This window comes from Hyperoodon ampullatus (genome assembly GCF_949752795.1).
Source record: "Hyperoodon ampullatus genome assembly, chromosome: 9".
NCBI classification, from domain to species: Eukaryota; Metazoa; Chordata; class Mammalia; order Artiodactyla; family Ziphiidae; genus Hyperoodon; species Hyperoodon ampullatus.
The window spans coordinates 22439557-22459831 of record NC_136922.1 but is presented as its reverse complement, the minus strand read 5'-3'; the positions used below and the strand labels follow the sequence as shown (position 1 = coordinate 22459831).

General features: G+C 60.4%; 1 protein-coding gene across 2 annotated transcripts; it reads left to right on the top strand.

Moving 5' to 3' along the window:
• Positions 1-3390: 3390 nt before the first annotated feature.
• Positions 3391-18287, top strand: MYO1G (myosin IG; the record flags this gene model as incomplete). Of its 2 annotated transcripts, none has more annotated exons than XM_079710950.1 (22): positions 3391-3482; positions 4870-5078; positions 5253-5346; positions 6127-6292; positions 6568-6621; positions 7310-7405; positions 7646-7780; positions 8405-8629; positions 8724-8869; positions 9326-9440; positions 9608-9778; positions 9983-10053; positions 11299-11373; positions 11574-11706; positions 12411-12577; positions 12868-13075; positions 14871-15094; positions 15666-15810; positions 16516-16620; positions 16828-16941; positions 17822-17976; positions 18052-18287. In XM_079710950.1, 22 exons carry the CDS (start codon positions 3391-3393, stop codon positions 18206-18208), a joined length of 3057 nt encoding a protein of 1018 aa, XP_079567076.1. In that variant the 3' UTR covers positions 18209-18287. The 2 variants fall into 2 exon arrangements, with proteins under 2 accessions (XP_079567076.1, XP_079567075.1); XM_079710949.1 differs by having other exon boundaries at positions 7310-7409; positions 7626-7780.
• Between the last annotated feature and the right edge of the window lie 1988 nt (positions 18288-20275).

Here is a 20275-nt window from a genome sequence, read left to right as displayed (position 1 = left end):
GTCCAGCCTCTGTTTCTGTTTTCCATACGTTAGGTACAGAGAGGAGGAGGGCCTCTCCTCCTTGAAGGAGTTTCAGCCAAGTTTGAGGGGGCCCCTGGGGTGTCTCCCACTCTCATTGCTTTTGAGACTGCCGAGTGGGTGGTAGGGCACCAGTCCTGGAGTAGCTTCCACTGGCTTGATGGCGTTCTCTGCCTTTTGTCCTCTTCACCAGTGTGGGTCAGACTCGGATACACACCAAAGTGCTGAGTCCACAGTGTGTGGATTGATACTTGTAGGATGAGTGATGCACCCTCGTGATCTATTTCATGTGATAAATAACTTCACAATAAAAGCCCATTGAGCTCAACGCTGTGACCTTTTCAAGGAATGTCAGCAGGTTAGGCCAAGGCCAACTGAGCTAGAAAAGATTCAGTGAGCCGCGTTTACATTCAGTTTGTTAGTGATGGTGTGAGTGGAAACATAGCCAAAGGTCCCTGCCCCGCGAGTCACTGCAGCTACACCCTGAGGGGGCGGGGGCCGAAAGCCTCACAGCTCCGCACCAGGTACCAGGGAAAACACTCCTGGCAGCCTCCCGAGCGTCAGAGGATGAGCTGTGTGGCCTCTGGGTACATGCCGCTCCAGGGCACCTTGGCAGGGCCCTTCCCTGCAACTAACCCAACAGTATGTATGCTCTGAGGTGAGGTGAAGTAAGAGCAAATCCTAAGGTGGGTACAGTTGTGTAGGGGAACTGAGAAACAAAGGGACTGGGGACCTGCTTCAGAGGGCAATGGCACCAGCAAGGGGAGCCAGAGTGAGGGGCCATCGAAGGGACTGGACAGAGGGCGGCATCTTGAAATCGACCTAGGTCAGATGATGAGAGTGAAACTGCTACCCTCAGCGCCCAGGGGCACCTCCCTGCTGTCCCGTCCTCAGTTGACCACCTGTTTGTTCCACCTGTCACTGTGCCCCAACTTGTCAGACGCTACCCTGGGGAAGCTGCATTTAGGGCCACCATTTGTCCTGCCTGAGACCAGCGGACCCAGAGGTCCAGCCAGACCCAGGACGGGGAAGGATTTCTGGTGAGCTGTCATTGGCCTCATAGACAAATGAGGCACTGGGTGGCAAATCCTTTGTGCCAGCTGTCAGTGGAGAGCACAGTCCTGACTGCAGTTACGTGCAGGGCCACACAGTAGCAGGGTCTAAAGCTGGGACTGGTTAACCCACGGGCCAACCCCCAACCTAAGAACAGTCTTGACATCTTTACATGGAAAAAAAAAAAAAACCCAAAGAAAACTATTTTGTGACATGAATTCTTTTTTTTAAGCTTTTTTTTTTTTTTTTTTTTTTTTTGGCTTTGGCTGTGTTGGGTTTTTGCATTGCTGCATGCAGGCTTTTTCTAGTTGTGGTGAGTGGGGACTTCTCTTCGTTGTGGTGCGCGGGCTTCTCACTGCGGTGGTTCCTCTTGTTGCAGAGCACGGGCTCTAGGCTTGTGAGCTTCAGTAGTTGTGGATTGTGGGCTCTAGAGCGCAGGCTCAGTAGTTGTGGTGCACAGGCTTAGTTGCTCCGTCACATGTGGGATCTTCCCGGACCAGGGCTCGAACCCGTGTCCCCTGCAGGCGGATTCTTAACCACTGTGCCACCAGGGAAGTCCCATGACGTGAAAATTTTATCGAGTTCAGGTTTCAATGTCTCAAGCTTCACTGGAACAGCCGCGTCATTTTTTTCACTTGTTAATTTAATGCAAACCCCGGGCCCAGAGGTTGGGGAAGTGAAACTTTGAGGCTCCGTGAGAACTCCCCAGGTACTCCTGAGCTTTGGTTTGGAAAACCCTTCAAAAGCACCAGCCAAAGAGGCAGGGGGTGTGAAGGGGGGGTCTTCAGAGACTGGGAGGATGAAACTTGACCAGAACTTGCTCAAGAAAAGCCCCAGGCCTGGCGCAGGGTGGAGCCAAAGCCTGGTCCGGAAGGGAGGGTCCCCTCAGAACAAGGGGTGCAGTGCTGTGAGGCTTGGTTTTATCAGGCATTTGAAAATAAGCAGTTTACAATTTCATTAGATATGTATTCGTTTTAAAGTATTTGAAGGAAAAAAACCCTTGCATATCAAACAATGTTTCAGAGTTTAAAAAGTGAGTTGATTGATGAGGACCTACTGTATAGCACAGGGAACTCCACTCAATGCTCTGTGGTGACCTAAATGGGAAGGAAATCCAAAAAAGGGGATATATGTATATGTGTAGCTGATTCACTTTGCTGTACAGTAGAAACTAGCACATTATAAAGCAACTATACTCCAATAAAACTTAATTAAAAAAAGAGACTTTTGATCACGCTTGGTTAGAAATTTTATTCTAGTCTCGAGCTAAAATGAACCAAAAATTTTATTCTAGTCTAGACCCTAAATGTCACAGAATAAATTCTTTTATTCATTCAGGTTAAAAAAAAAAAAAGTGACTTGACTGAAAGACAGTTCTTAAATAAAGTAGCTTTTTGAGTAGAGAATCCCAAAGGTAGTACACGGATGCCTCAAACTTGGGAAATGCGCTGTCCTCCCTGTGCGAGGGGAGGGATGAGAGAGAACTGCCCCATGTCCCCAACCCGTGTGGTCCAAGTCTGAGCTGGCCCGTCTGGCCACTTGTAAAGGGCCCGCCTGCTCCAGGGAGAGGAGTGAGGCCACACCTCTGGGAGGTGAGGACCAAGGTGGGACAGGAGGGCCCCTGGTGCAGCTCCTGGTCCTCACTACTAGAGGGACAGGCAGGTGGGCCCCGAGGACACAAAGAGCCCTTCCGGGAAACACCGGAAGCCTGGACCAGTGGCAAGACTGGGTCTCAGCATGACGAACCCAGACCACCAGCCCCGTGGCTGTGGCGGGCTAAGCCTGGAAGCTGGCTTTGTGGTTCACATCGCAGCGTGGTCACACTTGGAAGGAGTACTGCCTAGGCTCCCGCCCCAAGGGCCTGGGTATCGGCATTTGTTCACCTTTTGTCAAGGTGCAATGTACCTACCCGAAAATCCGCCTAGTGTTGAGGTCTGAGAGCTGACGGCTTCTGTGGCCACCGCCACGTCAAGAAAACCCTGCTCACGGTCCCCCCCGTGGCTCGGATGCAGCAGGGCCGGGGACTGCAGAGACGCGGCTGCTTGGGGTGAGGGTGAGATCACAGAGGGCCGGCATTTCCTCGACCGCCTCGACCATGAGGCACGCCCTGAGGGGAACCAGGAAGCAGGGGTCAGAGCCCCTTGGGAGGGGACGGCAAGCAGGGAGGGCAACCCCTCCCTGGGGCCACAAGAACCCACTTCCTACTTCACCACACCGCTGCAGGAGGGAGGGCTGGGCCTGTGCGAAAGCACCTCTCCCCTGAGCTGCTCTGCACAGGAAGGTCGGGGCAACCTGGCCTGGGTGCTTCCCGCCGGCAGGATGGAGGACGAAGGCCCTGAGTGCGGCAAGCCCGACTTCGTGCTTTTGGACCAAGTGACCATGGAGGACTTCATGGAGAACCTGAAGCTCAGGTAGGGGCAGGGGCTCCCCTTCTCCCCATCCCCGCCTCAGGGCCAGGGCAACCAGCCAGTGCTAGAGCAGGCTTCCCAGACCCGGGCCTCCCACACAGCCCAGGTGCCTCCTGACCCCTCCTCCTGGCAGGTGCCAGGCCCCCGGGCTGGGTGGATGCTCCATCCCCCTTGTGGGGCCGTGCTGGGCCCTGGGGGCTCCAAGGGAAGTGGTCAGGGCACACCCTGGGGGGTGCAGGTGGACAAGCTGAGATGACACTCTCAGGGGGGCATGTGGGGTGCTTCAGGGCGTGGCTGGTAGAAGTGACACGGGGCCCTATTTGCCAGAGGGCAGAGGGCAGGGACGAGTTGGTGGTGACATGGGGTGGCACCAGGAGCTGGCTTCATCCCTGGACAGCCAGGGGGAGCAGAAGGTGACTGTGCAGAGCTTGGGGACAGGTCCCACTGACCCCAGATTGCTGAAGTCAGGCACGGGCGGGCCCTGAGCCAAGGCCAGGGCTGTGGGATGGAGAGTCAGACAGGAAATGAGCTTCTCTTTTGTATGGGGCAGAGAGCTAAGCATGATTTCACTTCATTCCTATAAAGTAACTTCTGAGAGAGGTATTACCATCTCCGTATTAACGATGGAACCCTGAGCCTCGGGCCACACAGCTTGTGGATGGGAGAGTCTGTCTCCAGCAGGTCCCGGGTGTGCAGGGAGCCAGGCCAGGGAACTCCCGCGTCCGAGGCAGCTGAGGAAGAAGACAGGCTGTCAGGGGCAGGGCGGGTCCGTCAGGGCAGCAGGCGGGCTGGTGCTCCTCCCAGGGCAGAAGAGTCAAGAGAGGGACGATGGACACAGGCACCCTTCTGGGTGACTAGGTTCCTGAAGGGAAGGGTCCAGAAGTCTGAGGAAGTGCCCGGGGGGAGGGTGGTGGCACCCCTCCCAGTCCCTGCTGTCTGGGTGGGGCTGGGCTGGGCTGCTTCTGCTTCTGGGTCCCCGCCCAGGTCTTGAGACGGAAACAGCTGGAGGCCCCTCCCTCCGCCTCCTGCCCCCATCTGCTCCCGGTCCTCAACCCAGCTTCCCACACTGCCAGCTCTGCCTTGGCCAGCAAGGCCTCGGGCAAGTCAGTCCCTTAATAAAGTGGGTAGTCGTGATTCCCGGGACATCAGGATCCCCGTGGAGAGCAGCTTAGATGCCACCACTGCCTTGTGTGGGGTGCGACTCCCGGCAAACAGCACCAGGAAGGCTCAAGTCAGCCGGCACCCCCTCTCACCCCAACACCCTCGTCTATACTCTCAGCCCTGTGGGTGGGCCAGGGCCCCAAGGCTTCCCGCCTGGGCCCAGCGCCCCGGGACCTAGGTGTGTGTCCCCGAGGCCCCGAGCACTGAGGACTGGCCCTGCCTGTGCCAGGTTCGAGAAGGGCCGCATCTACACATACATCGGTGAGGTGCTGGTGTCCGTGAACCCCTACCAGGAGCTGCCCCTGTACGGGCCCGAGGCCATCGCCAGGTACCAGGGCCGCGAGCTCTATGAGCGGCCGCCCCACCTGTACGCCGTGGCCAACGCTGCCTACAGGGCGATGAAGCGCCGGTCCAGGGATACCTGCATTGTTATCTCAGGTACCTGCCCTGCAGCCAAGGGCCCAGGCTCTGGCTCACAGCCTCCCTGGGCCCCAGTGTTTTCATTTGTCAAAGATGGGGAGGTGACTGGAGCGCCTGGGAGTGGAGATGGGCACCGGGAGCTGGTTAAGGGGGAACAGCCAGAAACGGTCTGACTGTCCTTCTTTCCGGCAGGGGAGAGCGGGGCAGGGAAGACGGAAGCCAGCAAGCACATCATGCAATACATCGCTGCCGTCACCAACCCTAGCCAGAGGGCCGAGGTGGAGAGGTGAGGGCGGGGAGGGCGTGGGGAGGGGCCTCATGCCTGATGGGGGGCAAGAGACACAATGCAGCCCGGCTCAGGCCAAGTTCAGTGGCTGTCAGCAAGCCCCCAGGTGAGCCGCAGCCCGGACCTCTCGACCCAAGGAGAGGTGAGGCCCAGCGTGTGGGTGCCCTTCCTCTAGGGACAGGAAGGGAGTGAGGTGCAGCGGGCCGACAGACGGGTGCTGGGCCCTCACCGGGACCTGATGGAAGTGGAGAAGTTGGCTGGCCCGTCAGGAAGGCCCAGGATGCCAGGCCGGGTGTCAGGGTTTGCGTCGGGAACCCGGAACCCAGGGCCCACCTGCCTGCCAGCTGCTCACCAGGGGGGATTTGTAGGAGCAGCTTCCTGTGTGGGAGCCCCGGCGCTTCCTGTTGAGGTGGGGTAAGGTGGGGTTTGGGGCAGGAGTGGGGTGGGAACAGCGATGGAAGTTCCCAAGCACACATGGCTGGCAGCGCCGAGCGTCCAGACCCAGCTCCTCACTGGGCTGCAGCTTTGGTCGGGGAAGGCAGGGCTAATGCCTTTCTAGGCTCAAGGCTTTACAGCACAACCGGCGTGAGCCCCCTGCAGGTGCCTTTCCCAGCATCTCAGAGTCAAAGGCCTGCAAGGGGCAGCGCAGGGTGAGGCCAGGCCCTCAGGCTCCCTCTCCTCCTGTGATGGGGAAGCCTCAGACAGGGATGCTGGACCTGGGCACAGTCCCCAGCGCGAGGTCTTTGCGTTATAGCCCCTCGGCCCCTCTGCCCCACGCAGAGTCAAGGACGTGCTGCTCAAGTCCACCTGCGTGCTGGAGGCCTTCGGCAACGCTCGCACCAACCGCAACCACAACTCCAGCCGCTTCGGCAAGTACATGGACATCAACTTTGACTTCAAAGGAGACCCCGTAGGGGGACACATCCACAGCTACCTGCTGGAGAAGGTGGGCCTTACTACCGAGACCCTGGGCAGGTGGGCCACACAAAGGCCTCCCTCGGGGGGACCAGGCAGAGCTGCCCCACCACGCTGAGCCCCCCAGGCCTGGCACCCTGGGGGCAGGAACCTACCTTCTCAGATGTCCCAGCTTCACCGGGCGGGGCTCCCCCTGTAGCCAGGTCAGCCACCACCCCCACCTGCACTGCCCCGGGGGCTCTGGGACGGGTCCCCTGGGGTGGGGCCGGCATCCAGGCCTCGGTCCAGCTGCTCCTCTCTCCTCAGTCTCGGGTCCTCAAGCAGCACGTGGGCGAGAGGAACTTCCACGCCTTCTACCAGGTGAGCCGAAGCCGGCAGGGGGAGACCTGCAGGGAGGGGGCCTTCTGACTGCCCCACCCACAGTCCCTTGCCCTCCCCTCTCCCCCCATGCCATCGCCCCGGCCCCACCCCTACTGCGGTGGGAGCTCCCTGGACACGGCTGTGTGTGCACCTCAGCTGACTCTGACGTGGGGTCCCCCTGGATGCGGGCAGGGCAGTGTCCACACCATGTCTGACACTGAGGTGGATTCTGGACACTGATAGTGTCTACACTGGGTCAGACCCACTGAGGTGGTGTCTCCCTGGACTTGGGTGGTATCTACATTCTTTCTGACTCACCGAAGTGCCTCTGCCTGGACACTGGCAGTGTCTACGTCGTGTCTGATCACTGAAGCAGGTCCTCCCAGGAAACAGGCAATGTCTGCAATGTGTCTGACCTCTGAAGTGGGTCTCTGTGGACTCAGGTGGTATCTACACCATGTCTGACCACTGAAGTGGTCTTTCCCTGGATAGGCGTGGTGTCTACACAGTATCTGACCTAGAAGTAGGTTCTCCCTGGGCTCAGGCGGTGTCTATACCATCACTGTGCTGACCCACACCATGAATCTGTTGGGTCAGCGGTGGTTGAAGGACGCGTCTGTTTGTCCTGCGTACGTGGGTGGGGTCTTTGGAGCTCAGGGGCCTAACGGAGGGGTGTCGGGTCCTCCAGGTGCTGCGGGGCTGTGAGGACAAGGAGCTGCAAGAACTGCACCTGCAGAGAAACGCTGCGCTCTATAATTTCACCCGCCAGGGGGCGGGGCTCAGTGTGAGTGGGGCAGGGAGCCCAGGCTCTAATCATGCTTAGTCCCAGGACCCTGGTGCTGGTGGCCAGTGACTTCAGCAGGGCCCAGGGCGGTGTGCACGGCTCAGAGGGACTGGTGGGGCCCTGACTCGGCAGGCTTTCAGTTGGAGGAATCGGGGCTCAGCGCCGGGATGGGGGTGCAGTGGGTGAGCACGCGCCCCGGGACAGAGGACTCGAGGCTCAGGGTGGCACCGGGGTGCTGAGCCCTTTCTCCCCCAGGTCTTGGACAGCGACGAGAAGAGCCACCACCAGGCGGTGACGGAGGCCATGCGGGTGATCGGCTTCAGTCCTGAGGAGGTGGCCTCCGTGCACCGGATCCTGGCCGCCATTCTGCACCTGGTGAGCCTGGCTGTGGGCTCTGCGGCCATTTCCCCATGGGGTGCCCTGGCCGGGCACCTCCCCTGGAGGAGAAGACTGGCCTCTGACAACCCAGCCATGTAACTGGCCCACTTCTCCCTCTGCTGAAACTGAGTTGCTTTGGCTATGGGTTCCCACAGGCCGGACCCTGAGCAGTGGGCCCTGCATGCCCAGTATGGGCCTGGTCCTTGTCTGGTAGATCAGCCCAGACTTAGCAGGCAAGGGCAGTCTGGGCTCAGTAAAGCTGAGCACATGCAGACCGGCCTTTTGCTTCCGTCACCTAAGAGCTGTGTGGCCTTGGGCAGGTTACTCAGCGCCTCAGCCTTAGTTCTCTCTGAGGAAGCATGAGGAATGGGTAGCACGTAGCCAGCTGCAGAAGGATGCAGGGGGACCATTCACATGACGTTCGGGTGGGAAGCCTTGGGGAAGGCTCTGGCGTGCTCCAGGAAGCGCTCCCCTCCCTCTCTCTGGCTGTGTATGTGGTAGAAGCCAAGCTCTACTGTACCCTGCGCCCCTGCCTCCCCCCGCCCCGCCGGGGGCAGAGGGGTGCATGCAGCAGGCTCCTCTGAGACGCGGAGCCTGACTTCATGGTTCCCGCGTCACCAGGGAAACATCGAGTTTGTGGAGCTGGAGGAAGGCAGTCTGGAGCAGAGGCGCCTGGCGGTGACGGATGAGGTGCTGGTGGACCACGTGGCTGAGCTGACGGCCACACCCCGGGCGATGGCGCTGCGCTGCCTGCTGGCTCGCACCGTGGCCTCAGGAGGCAGGGAACTCATCGAGAAGGGCCACACTGCGGCCGAGGCCAGCTATGCCCGGGACGCCTGTGCCAAGGTGCTCTGGAGGTGGGGGAGGCAACCCGGAGGCCTTCCCAGAGGAGACGAGGCCAGAGGCAGTCAGAGGCAGCTGGCTCCTGGCCTCTTCCCAGGCAGTGTACCAGCGGCTGTTTGAGTGGGTGGTGGACCGGATCAACCGTGTCATGGAACCCCGGGACCGGGACCCCCGGCGCGACGGCAAGGACACAGTCATCGGCGTGCTGGACATCTACGGCTTCGAGGTGTTCCCTGTCAACAGGTGGGTAGCCCTGCCACCACACCCTGACCCCGCCCACCCTCTAAGGCCGCCTTAGTCCTGGGGAGCTCGGCTGGGCTGGGGAGCAGGCGGTCTGGCGTCGGTGCCGGTTGGTCCCTGGCCCCAGGCTCGTGCCTTCAAGCCGGCCTCAGCTGTGCCGCCGTCCACTGGTGCCTGGGAAGGCAAGATCTCGGCTCACTTCCCCTCGCTGGGACTCCCAGATCCACTCCAGGGCGTGCGTGCTGGACTTGGGGGCAGGCGGGTAAAAGGGTGGCCTGGGAGAGGGAGATGCTCCCCGACAGAGAGGCCACTTGGGGCACCGGGCACCAGCCCCCTCAGGCAAACTTCAGGGGATCTATTTGCGGGGAAGTCTGCCATATGTTGCGCTCGCTCCCCATGGAGCCAAAGCCCTGAGGTGGGTGGTCGAGGCGTGACTCTCAACGGCCCCTCCGCCTTCAGCTTCGAGCAGTTCTGCATCAATTACTGCAACGAGAAGCTGCAGCAGCTCTTCATCCAGCTCATCCTGAAGCAGGAGCAGGAGGAATACGAGCGGGAGGGCATCGCCTGGCAGAGCGTGAGTGCCGGGCCCGTCCTGCACACCGCGGGCCCCGGAGGGAGAGGCATGGCGCTGGGCGGGCGGGTGTGTGCAGAGGAGGGCACGGGGGAGCGGGCGCCAGGCAGGCACTTGGGCGCGAGGCCGGCCGACGGGGCTCCGGAGCTGCCCTGCCTGCCCTCCCGCAGGTGGAGTACTTCAACAACGCCACCATCGTGGACCTGGTGGAGCGGCCTCACCGGGGCATCCTGGCTGTGCTGGATGAGGCCTGCAGCAGCGCGGGCCCCATCACTGACCGGATCTTCCTGCAGACCCTGGACACGCACCACCGCCACCACCCGCACTACACCAGCCGCCAGGTGCCCCTCCGCCCCTGCGGTCGCCCCCGCCCTGTGCACCCCCGGCTGGTCCCAGCACTGGAAAGGGTGCCACAGGTGCCACGCTGCCTGTCTTGGGGGGGGGGGTCCTTGGCGGTGGCTCAGCCTTCTCTGCAGGACTGTCCCCCCTCCCCCAGATCCCCCCCACACCTTCTGTGCCTTGACCGGGCCTGCCCCCGCCCATAGCTCTGCCCCACAGACAAGACCATGGAGTTTGGCCGAGACTTCCGGATCAAGCACTATGCAGGGGATGTCATGTAAGGGCCCCCCACTGAGCGTCTGCCCCCTCCCCTTTTTAAGGCACTGAAAATAGGCCCTTCACCAGATTCACAGGCATACAATGGGGCTTTTAAGATAGCGATTCTCAGGCTTCCCTGGTGGCGCAGTGGTTGAGAGTCCGCCTGCCGATGCAGGGGACACGGGTTCGTGCCCCGGTCCGGGAAGATCCCACATGCCGCGGAGCGGCTGGGCCCGTGAGCCATGGCCGCTGAGCCTGCACGTCCGGAGCCTGTGCTCCGCAACGGGAAAGGCCACAACAGTGAGAGGCCCGCGTACTGCAAAAAAAAAAAAGAGAGCGATTCTCAGCCCTGGCTGCATCATAGAATCTCCTGGGAAGCTTTTTAAAAAATGCCCATTCCTGGGAGAGGGGCTGGAGATTCCGAGGTGCAGCCAGGGTGGACCTCTGCTCCTAGCCCAGGGCCAGTTCTCGTCACGCTTTGAGCAAAGCCTGCACATCAAGGTGCGGGCCAGCGAGGAGTGGCAGAGGGGCGAGAGGCTGTGTTCCTAACGAGCTCCCAGGCCAGACGGACACTGCGGGTCCTCGGGCCACACACCGAGTACCGAGGCCCCAGGTGTCTTCCAGGAGTGGCCATGATTATTATTAATTTCCCTGTCACTCACCTCACCCGGAAGTGGATCTGAGGTGACACAGAGAGAGGCACAAGTGTCCAACGTGTCCTTCACAAGGTGAAGAAATAAGAGTCCAAAAGACGAAGCCACCAGAAGTCAGATCCCATGGCCTTGAGCCTTTCTAGGAGCTGCAAGGGAAGCCAAGATTTTAGCGCTGAGCTTTCTAACAGTCAAAGGACGAGACGATGAATCTGAGGTTCTCAGGGCCACCGGAACAAAATAGACCAAGGACTCAGGAGTTCCTGGTTGTAACTGCAATCGCCGATGTTTTTGGAAACTCAGTAGGCACTGTTCTGAGCTCGTGGTCTCTGCTGAGGCACAGAGAGTTTAAGTAACTTGTCCTAGGTCAGGTCACACCGCATGTATGTGCTAGGGCCAGGGTTCAGTGATGCGACATGTGGCATCTCTCAGGAGAGAAACTGCTGAGGGAGGAGGGCTTATGTGATGAGAGGGAAGACAGAAAGGAGAGGGGAAGGAAGAGGAGCACGTGAGGAGGAAGGAAGGGAGGCTGACCAGGTGGGAGGAAGGGGAGGGGCATGCTGGGGGCCGTCCGAGGGCCCCGTCTCCTCAATGGCCGTGTCCCCCCCGACCAGGTACTCGGCGGAGGGCTTCATTGACAAGAACAGAGACTCCCTCTTCCAGGACTTCAAGCGGCTGCTGTACAACAGGTGAGCAGGCTCTGTGGGCATGCGTGTGGGCACCAGAGGGCGAGGTCCCAGGGGCTCTGGCTGGAAGGGCCTTCAGACACTCCGGTCTGACCCTCACAGACAGCCTGAGGGTCACAGCTGAGGCCATGAAGCTTACAAATGGCCAGGCTGGGGTGTGGGCTGTCCTGGAGGGCGGCTGGCCATGCAGCCTGTGTCCACAGCACGGACCCCACCCTGCGGGCCATGTGGCCAGATGGGCAGCAGGACATCACAGAGGTGACCAAGCGCCCCCTGACGGCCGGCACGCTCTTCAAGAACTCCATGGTGGCCCTGGTGGAAAACCTGGCCTCCAAGGTACGGCACCCCCCCCAACCCCACCCTGAGTCTGGATCCTTCCGGATCCTTCTGTTTCCTGTCTGCTGCGAGCCACACCCCCTCCAGCAGGGAGGGACCGACCGCTGCACAGGTTAAGATGCCCTGGACCAGGCCGAGGCTTGAGTAAATGCGGGGTCCCAGCAGCCTTCCCCTGGCCTCGTTGCCTCTTGGGGATGGGCTGGGGGAGACCTTGCTCAGAGCTTGGGTTGGCCCAGCCCTGGTCCTGCCCAGATACGGGGTTAGCTTCTGGAAGCTGGGGCCACAGGGACAGGAAAGTGGCACGAGCACCTCGCAGAGCTTGGGGCCCAAAGTCAGAGGGGGCAGTGGAAGGACAGAATATCCAGAGACTCAGCAGCGCCTCTGGGAAGCGAAAGGAAAAGCTAAGGGGCTTTGCTGCCCGGTCAGAACCTGGCTCTGGGCCAGCCTCCTGCCCGCACCCAGCACTGGGCTCCCAGGTCCCATGCTGCCCGCCACCCCTCATCCCCAGTCTCCTCCTGGACTCAGCCTTCGGCCTGCCCTTGGGCCCTCAGCCTCCCCCTCCCCCGAGAGCCTCTTCCCCACGCAGACGGGACGGCAGCTTGGGAGGATGGAGACGGCAGGATGGAGACAGCTCGCTTGCTGCCCCTGCCGGGTGACTGTAGGGCCATGACACTGGCCTCTCCGAGTGTCCTTTGTCCCCACAGGAGCCCTTCTACGTCCGCTGCATCAAGCCCAATGAGGACAAGGTGGCCGCGAAGCTGGACGAGGGCCACTGTCGCCACCAGGTCGCATACCTGGGGCTGCTGGAGAACGTGAGGGTCCGCAGGGCCGGCTTCGCTTCCCGCCAGCCCTATTCTCGATTCCTGCTCAGGTACGGCCCCTCCCCCGGGGGCGTGTCCTTGAGGGGCTCCAGCAGCGGGCCGCGCGGGTGCCCAAAGCAGCGGGCGCTTTTCAGACTTCAAGGCGGGAGCCTGCACGCTGCTGTGACACACGGGGTGGGACGGGGCGGGGATGGGCTGCGTGGGATCGGCAGGGAGGGTGTGGGCGCGGCGCTGGAGTGCGGGGCGGGGCGGGGGGCATGGGGGCGGGGCGAGTCAAGGCGGGACGGGTCCGCACTCCTCCCCAGGGTCTGGCGCCCACTGCCCGGTCCTTCTGTGACAGGTACAAGATGACCTGTGAGTACACGTGGCCAAACCACCTGCTGGGCTCCGATAGGGCGGCCGTGAGCGCCCTCCTGGAACAGCACGGGCTGCAGGGGGACGTGGCCTTCGGCCACAGCAAACTCTTCATCCGTTCGCCCCGGACGCTGGTCACGCTGGAGCAGAGCCGCGCGTGTCTCATCCCCATCATCGTGCTGCTGCTACAGAAGGTGCGGCGGGGCTGGACGGCCACCAGGGAGGGTGTGGGAGGATGGGAAGGAGAGAGCTGTGTGCGTTACCTGGGGGGAGGGGAGAGATGGATGTGTACCACTCGGAGTTGGGGGATGTGCGTGCACTGAGGGGAGCACAGGCACACTTCCAAGTACCGGGGGAGCCCCCGCTCGCAGGTGACAAACCGACACGGAAATTGACTTAAGCAAAAAGTGTGGATGTTGTTCGGGTCACCTCTGTTCTGTGGCCACCAGCCTCAGGCCCAGGTGCTCAAAACAAGACATTCAGGAATCTGGCTTCCTTCCTTCCTTTCTTTTTTCCTTCTTTTCTTCCACTTATTCTGAAAGATTTCAGGCCTGGAAAAAAGCGTGCAGAATGGTGTGCTATATTCCCACACGCCTACTGCCCTGTGTCAACCATGTTACATGACCAACGTGGTTTTGGGTAGACATCGCACCTCTATCCCAGTTATTCTGAAGCAAATCATTTCATTTATAATCATTTCAGTATGTCTTCCCAAAGGATAAGGATTCTCCCACCTCTCCCCATAACTTTTTATTTCTAACATTTCAAACCTACAGAAAAGTGGAAAGATTCGTACAATGATTACTATTCACCTGGATTGCTCCAATTATGTTCTCCCCTCCCCGCACACCCTGTCTCTGTCTCTGTCTCTATCTCTCTTTCTCCATACGCACATACAGATACCCACATATGCATATATTTGTATTTTTTCCCAAACCATATAAAGTAATGACACCCCTAAATCCTTCAGCAGGCATATCCTAAGAACAAGGTCATCCACCTTTATAACCACACTGACATTAGCACATTCAAGAAGCCTAACACTGGGAGTTCCCTGGCGGTTCAGTGGTTAGGGCTCTGCGCTTCCACTGCAGGGGGCACGGGTTCCATCTCTGGTGTGGGAACTAAGATCCCGCATGCTGCAGGGCATGGCCAAAAAAAAAAAAAAAGAAACCTAACACTGATAAAATATATTCTACACATCTGAATGTCTAATATGTAGGCCATATTTAAATTTCTGAAAGGGTACCACTATGACCCATTACATCTTTTATTTTTTAATTTTTTTAACTTTTAAATGGTATGGTAGAGTAGTCTTTTTTTTTTTCGCTGCGTTGGCTCTTTGCTGCTGCATACAGGCTTTCTCTAGTTGCGGCGAACGGGGGCTACTCTTCATTGCGGTGCACGGGCTTCTCATCGCGGTGGCTTCTCTTGTTGCGGAGCACGGGCTCTAGGCACGCGGGCTTCAGTAGGTGTGGCATGCGGGCTTAGTTGCTCCACAGAATGTGGACCTTCTTGAGCCGGGGATCGAACCCGTGTCCCCTGCATTGGCAGGAGGATTCTTAACCCCTGCGCCACCAGGGAAGTCCCCCGTTACATCTTTTAAAAACCCAGAATCCAACTAAGGATGACACACTGCATTTCATTGTTACCTCTGTTATCTCCTGTAACACACAGGGTTTTTTTAAGAACATGACCTAATACCATCACAGAAACAGGATTTAGAAAGTTCACACTGACTTGCTGCTGTCCTGTCCAGTCAATAACCACACGTCCCCAGTTGTGTCCTCAGTCTGTTCAACTCAGGGTCTATACGTTGCTTAAGTCTGTTTTAATCTGTGGGTTCGCCGGGCCGCTTGCCTTGTAGGATCTTCAGTCTGGGTTTTGATGGTTACATTCTCGGGTGCCCCTCCATTTTGGGGTCTCCTAAGGTGAGGGAGGTGGGGCCTGGCAGGGCCTAACGGAGCACCACCTCCCACTGGCCCCCAGGCATGGCGGGGCACGCTGGCCAGGCGGCACTGCCGGCGACTGAGGGCCGTCTACACCATCATGCGCTGGTTCCGGAGGCACAAGGTGCGCGCTCACCTGGCAGAGATGCAGCGGCGATTCCAGGCTGCACGGCAGCCCCCGCTCTACGGCCGTGACCTTGTGTGGCCGCTGCCCCCTGCCGTGCTGCAGCCTTTCCAGGACACCTGCCAGGCACTCTTCTGCAGGTACTCGCCCTCTGTCACCGCCCCTCACTCTTTTCCACTCAGCTAGAGCCCACTGAACACCCGGACCGGGCCATCTGAACCCCTTGGTGCTAGCCAGGAGACAGGTGGTCCCATTGGATAAGCAGGAAAACAGGGGGCTGTGCACATCAACTGGCTGCCCACACCCCACAGCCGGTGGAAGATTCCTAATGTCCCCAGCACCATTCTGGACATCTGGAGGGGATGCAGGCCTCCATCTCCTTGCTAGAGGCTTGCAGGGAGGGTGGTGGGTCAGAGCTAGAAGTGGGGGAAACTGCAACTGAGCAGGGCTTTGAAGGCTGAGTAGGAGTTCTTTAGGAGAGGTGGGAAGGGCAACCAGCATGCTCAGCGCAGGAGAGGCCACCTTCCACTGAGACCAGGGAGGCTGGGACACAGAGGGTGGCTAGTGCCTGGCTGAGGGGCCTGGCCTTATCCTGTGGGGGAAGGGACATGAAAAGGCACTAACGTGTGTTCTCAGGAAAAGGGGCACAACCAGGAGTAGGGAAGGGTGAGACCTGCACGGGGGTCTGTCTGACCACCTGGCCCTCTCCAGGTGGCGGGCCCGGCAGCTGGTGAAGAACATCCCCCCTTCAGACATGGCTCAGATCAAGGCCAAGGTGGCCGCCATGGCGGCCCTGCAGGAGCTGCGACAGGACTGGGGCTGCCGGCGGGCCTGGGCCCGGGACTACTTGTCCTCCGTAAGTGTCAGGGCTGTGGGGTCTGGGGGCCAAGGAGGGGCTCAAGGCTGAAACCTTGCCCATGTCCGCCTCAGCTGTCCTCTCCCTGATCCTGGCTGTCCTGTGGGCTGTACCCCTCTGTTCCTGCCCCTGGCCTCTGAAGTTCAAGGGTTTTCACCCAGAACCAGCTAGCCGGGGCTTTACTCAGCACCTCCCCCTCTGCCCTACTTCCACTTGCCTTCCTGTGTTTTCAGGTCAGCCCCCCCATTCTCTGGCACAGACCCCCCTTCTTAGGCACAGCCCCCTGACTCCATGCCTTGGCCCCCCTTGGCCCACACGGGTGCTGTGAGCGCCCCCCGGCCCTATTCTGCAGGGGATGAAGCCTCAGGGGTGCGAGGTTTGCCCAGGTGGGTGGCTTGGCATGGAGGAGCGAGGTCCCACCCAGCCCCTTCCATCTCTCAGCCTGCCCAGGCCTGGCGTGGGGAGCTGGGCTGGGGGGTGGGTGTGGGGCGCACAGACATGTGTGCCTAGAACCTCAGGGCTGCAGGGGGTCTGTGCGGTGGGCCTTCAGGGAAGCCAGCGTGGCAGGTGGACCCACCAGGAGGCTGGCGCATGGCCTGACGAGGTTCTCTGAGGTCAAGGATAACTGTGCCAATTCCCTGAGAGTTGCTGTCAGTCAAGCATGGTCCCAAGACCCCATCCCAAGCAGCCCCCATCTGTCCTCAGGCCACAGACAACCCCACAGCCTCAGGCCTGTTCGCTCAGCGACTGAAGACGCTTCGGGAAAAGGACGGCTTCGGGGCCGTTCTCTTCTCCAGCCATGTCCGAAAGGTGAGCAGTGGATGCAGGGCTGCAGGCCCGTGGCAGCCCCGGCCCAGGCCTAGCTTAGAGGTTTCACAGCTGAGCCTGAAACTTCAAAAGTAGTCAGCTCCGGCCCAGTCAGTGAGAGAGTGGCCTCAGGGAGGCGAGGCCACCGGCCACACCTGCTGGGGAGCCCCCTGAGGCAGGCAAGTGACCCTGAGAGCACCTCTCCCGCAGGTGAATCGCTTCAACAAAAGCCGGGACCGGGCGCTGCTGCTCACAGACCGGCACCTCTACAAGCTGGAGCCGGGCCGGCAGTACCGGGTGATGCGGGCCGTGCCCCTGGATGTGGTGAGCCCTGGGCGGGGGCGGGGGCATCCATGCGGCCCCAGCTAGCCCGGTGTCCTGCTGGGCACTGCCGGGCCCCTCCCCTCATGCCTACCTGGGATGGCTGGAGCTTTCTAGAACTCAGCATCAGCTCAGGATGGCAACTCCTCCCCCACCCCATGTGCCCCTGCTGAACAGCCTGCAGGGGCCGAAATGCCAAATGGCCCCTCTTCCCCACATCTGTGCCAGTGCCTGCCCGGGGGTCTCCACCACTGGACTGCATGGAGCTGGCTGCAGTGTGTGGCTGCCACCCGTGGGACCCTGTCCCCCTTTCACCCCTCTGTCCAGTTCTGTGACCCACTTGCTCCCTGGAGTCGCAGCTCATATTCCCACAGGCCAAGGGGCGACCCAGGGCAGGGACTGAGGCTGGGGGTCCCTGTAACTGTCAGGGTGGGGGACCATCTGGTATGGTGGCCACGACCCCTGCGGCTATTTAAATGCAATGAAAAGGAAAGAAAAGTAAAAGTTCAGCTCCTCAGTGGCACCAGCACATTCAGGTGCTGGAGAGCCACAGGTTAGCAGTGGTGCCACGTTAGACTGTGCAGATCTAGAACATTCCATCAGGGCAAAAAGCCCTCGTGGGCGGTGCGTCCTGCCCGACCCTCCCCTTTATGGGCAGGACCAGAGAGGGAGGAAGGGGACCTAGACGGGACAGCAGGGCTTTGGGGCCTGGGGGAGAGGAGGGGAGCTCGGGAGAGGCCGAGGGGGGCGGGCGGGGTGCTGGGGAGGGGAAGATGCATGCGGGCGGGCGGGCGGGCCTGTGCTCCTGGGCTGCTGGGCCGAGGTGAGGGTTTGGGGAGGAGGGCCTGCCGCGCCCCTGACCCTGAGACCCCGCCCCCTTCAGGTGACCGGGCTGAGCGTGACCAGCGGGCGGGACCAGCTGGTGGTGCTGCACGCGCGGGGCTACGACGACCTGGTGGTGTGTCTGCACCGCTCCCGGCCGCCGCTGGACAACCGCGTCGGGGAGCTGGTGGGCGTGCTGGCCGCGCACTGCCAGGGGTGAGTCTCGGGGCGCGGGGGCGGCTGCGGGGCTGCGGAGCCCTGCCCGTCCTGACCCTGACCTCCCTCCTTCAGGGAGGGCCGGACCCTGGAGGTCCGCGTCTCCGACTGCATCCCGCTGATCCAGCGCGGGGCTCGGCGCCTGGTCTCCGTGGAGCCCAAGCCGGAGCAGCCAGAGCCAGATTTCCGCTGCAGCCGCGGTGCCTTCACCCTCCTGTGGCCGGGCTGCTGAGCCGGCCTACCCGCCCGCACCGGGGCCTGGCCGAGGGGTTCTCCACCCGCGCCCACACCGGGGAAAGATCGCAGTCTCGCTGTGCAATAAAGGACGCTGAGTCTGTGATGGGCGTAGGCTTGTGTCCGGGGGTGGACAGTCTCCAGCCACCGCCGATTTGGCAAATGTCACCCCAGTGTCCTCTGCTGACCCCTGCATCCAAGGCTGCCCCTCTTGGGTTTCTGAATGTCCCCAGAGCCTTGGTCTCTTTCTCTCTCCTCCCCTCCTGTAGGACTCCATTGTTCCTGTTGGGCCATTGGGGAAGCTTGGGGGTCCCAGGGCCGTCTTGGGACGGGCCTTGGGCAGAGGACACACTGGGGGCACACACTGTCCCAGCTGCTGTCTGTGTCGGTGCTGGGTATGGGCATCCCACGGCCTGGGAACCCTACCTCTGGGACACCGGTAGCCAGGACGCCCCAGACTCTGGGAGCCCTTCCCGTGCCTGGGGTTTCTCCAGGAAGCCAACCCAAGGAAGGCCAGAGTGAGCACACCCGCCCCCGCTCAGGCTAGCAGAGCCTCTCCCCAGCCCCTGCCCCTGCCCCGACCCCCTCCAGCCCCAGGCCCTCTCCTCTCCTCTCTCAGTAGGTGGCTTCTCTGCCCCCACAGCTGCTCTCTTCCTCTTCCTGGGGCACCATAAGTTTGGGGGCATCATTGTTTGATTGTGCCCTGTTGGTGTGGAGAGAGGTCGCTGTCTGTTTGCCGTGGCCTTTGGGTGTGTCATGGAAGGGCTGAGAACTTACTGAGGCTTCCCCTTGTCACTGTCACCTCTCCTCTCCTGGCGGTGGTGGGGGGATCACCTCCCGCCATGCAGGTCTGTGTCTGGCTGCTCCTGCCCTGGAAGAGCAGCTTGACTAAGCCCGGCCTTGAGGCCCCCAAAGCCCCCAGATGGCCTACTCCGGCATCTCTCCCCGGCTCTGGTGACTCTGGTGGCTTTGGGACAAGCCCTTCCTCCCGGTGTTCCTGTCCCTGCTGCCTCCCTTCACCTCCATCCATTATTTGGGGCCCCTGCCGAGGCAAGCTGGCTCTACCCCTGAGTAACTGTGGGATCAGCACACTTCTCACCCTGGACTTGCGCCTTCTCACAAATCCTAACCTGCTGCGGTCTAATTCCCTGTGGCTACCAGTCGTCCGTGGAGAATGCCACCCGGCTTAACACCCCCTTCTCACCGCACTTAGGAAGACGCCAACATCCCAATCAGATGGGCCTGCTGGCCTTCCAGAATCATCCCCACACACAAGCTCAGAGCGCTTTCAGGTGACAGGACCCCAGTGCCTTCCATCCTCAGGACCTTTGCACATGCTTCTACCTCTGGGAGGAGTGTCCCCGTTGCCCCTCTTCACCTGCTTGAGCCTCCTTCCTCAGGTCCTCTCCTACATGCTCTTTATTCCTTGAATTCCCCTCCCACCCCACCCTCATGGCCCCCTTCTGCGGAGCACCTTGTCCTGAGCTAGTAAGACACACAGTACTTCTCTCTTGAAGCACGCAGGTCACCTGCAAACATTTCATTGGTTTCTGTCATTGTTTGCGTCAGTCCTCACTGCCAGTCATGGCGGCCTTGATGGACGCTGCTCTGCTCACCACCGCAGCTGCTGGCTCCAGTGCGGGGCTGGCCCTGGTGGACACTCACTGACCAACGACAGGAGGTGTTTGCTGAGTGGCAGCTTGGCAGAGAAAGCTCCCGTCAGTGAGAAAGCAAAAGCAAACAGGCTTGGGTCTAGAGAGGGTTTGTCAAGGGTTTGTCTCTCAGGAGGGCCGCCTTCCACAGAAGGGGCCACTTTTGCAGTCTTGTGTTTTGACCTGCTGAGGTTTCCCACTGAGGATGGGAAGTGTTCACACAGAGAGAGTTTCCATGCCAAAAATACACACTCCCCCCAGAAGGGCCATGTACCCACAAGGCAAACCTGCCAGCTCTGAGCATGTCAGACTGCGGCCATTCACTACAATGAAGCTGAGGTGAGGGTTTGGAGCACCCACCCCGAAGCTCCACAGACTGGGTTCAACTCCAGCTCTTCTGGACTTCCCTGGTG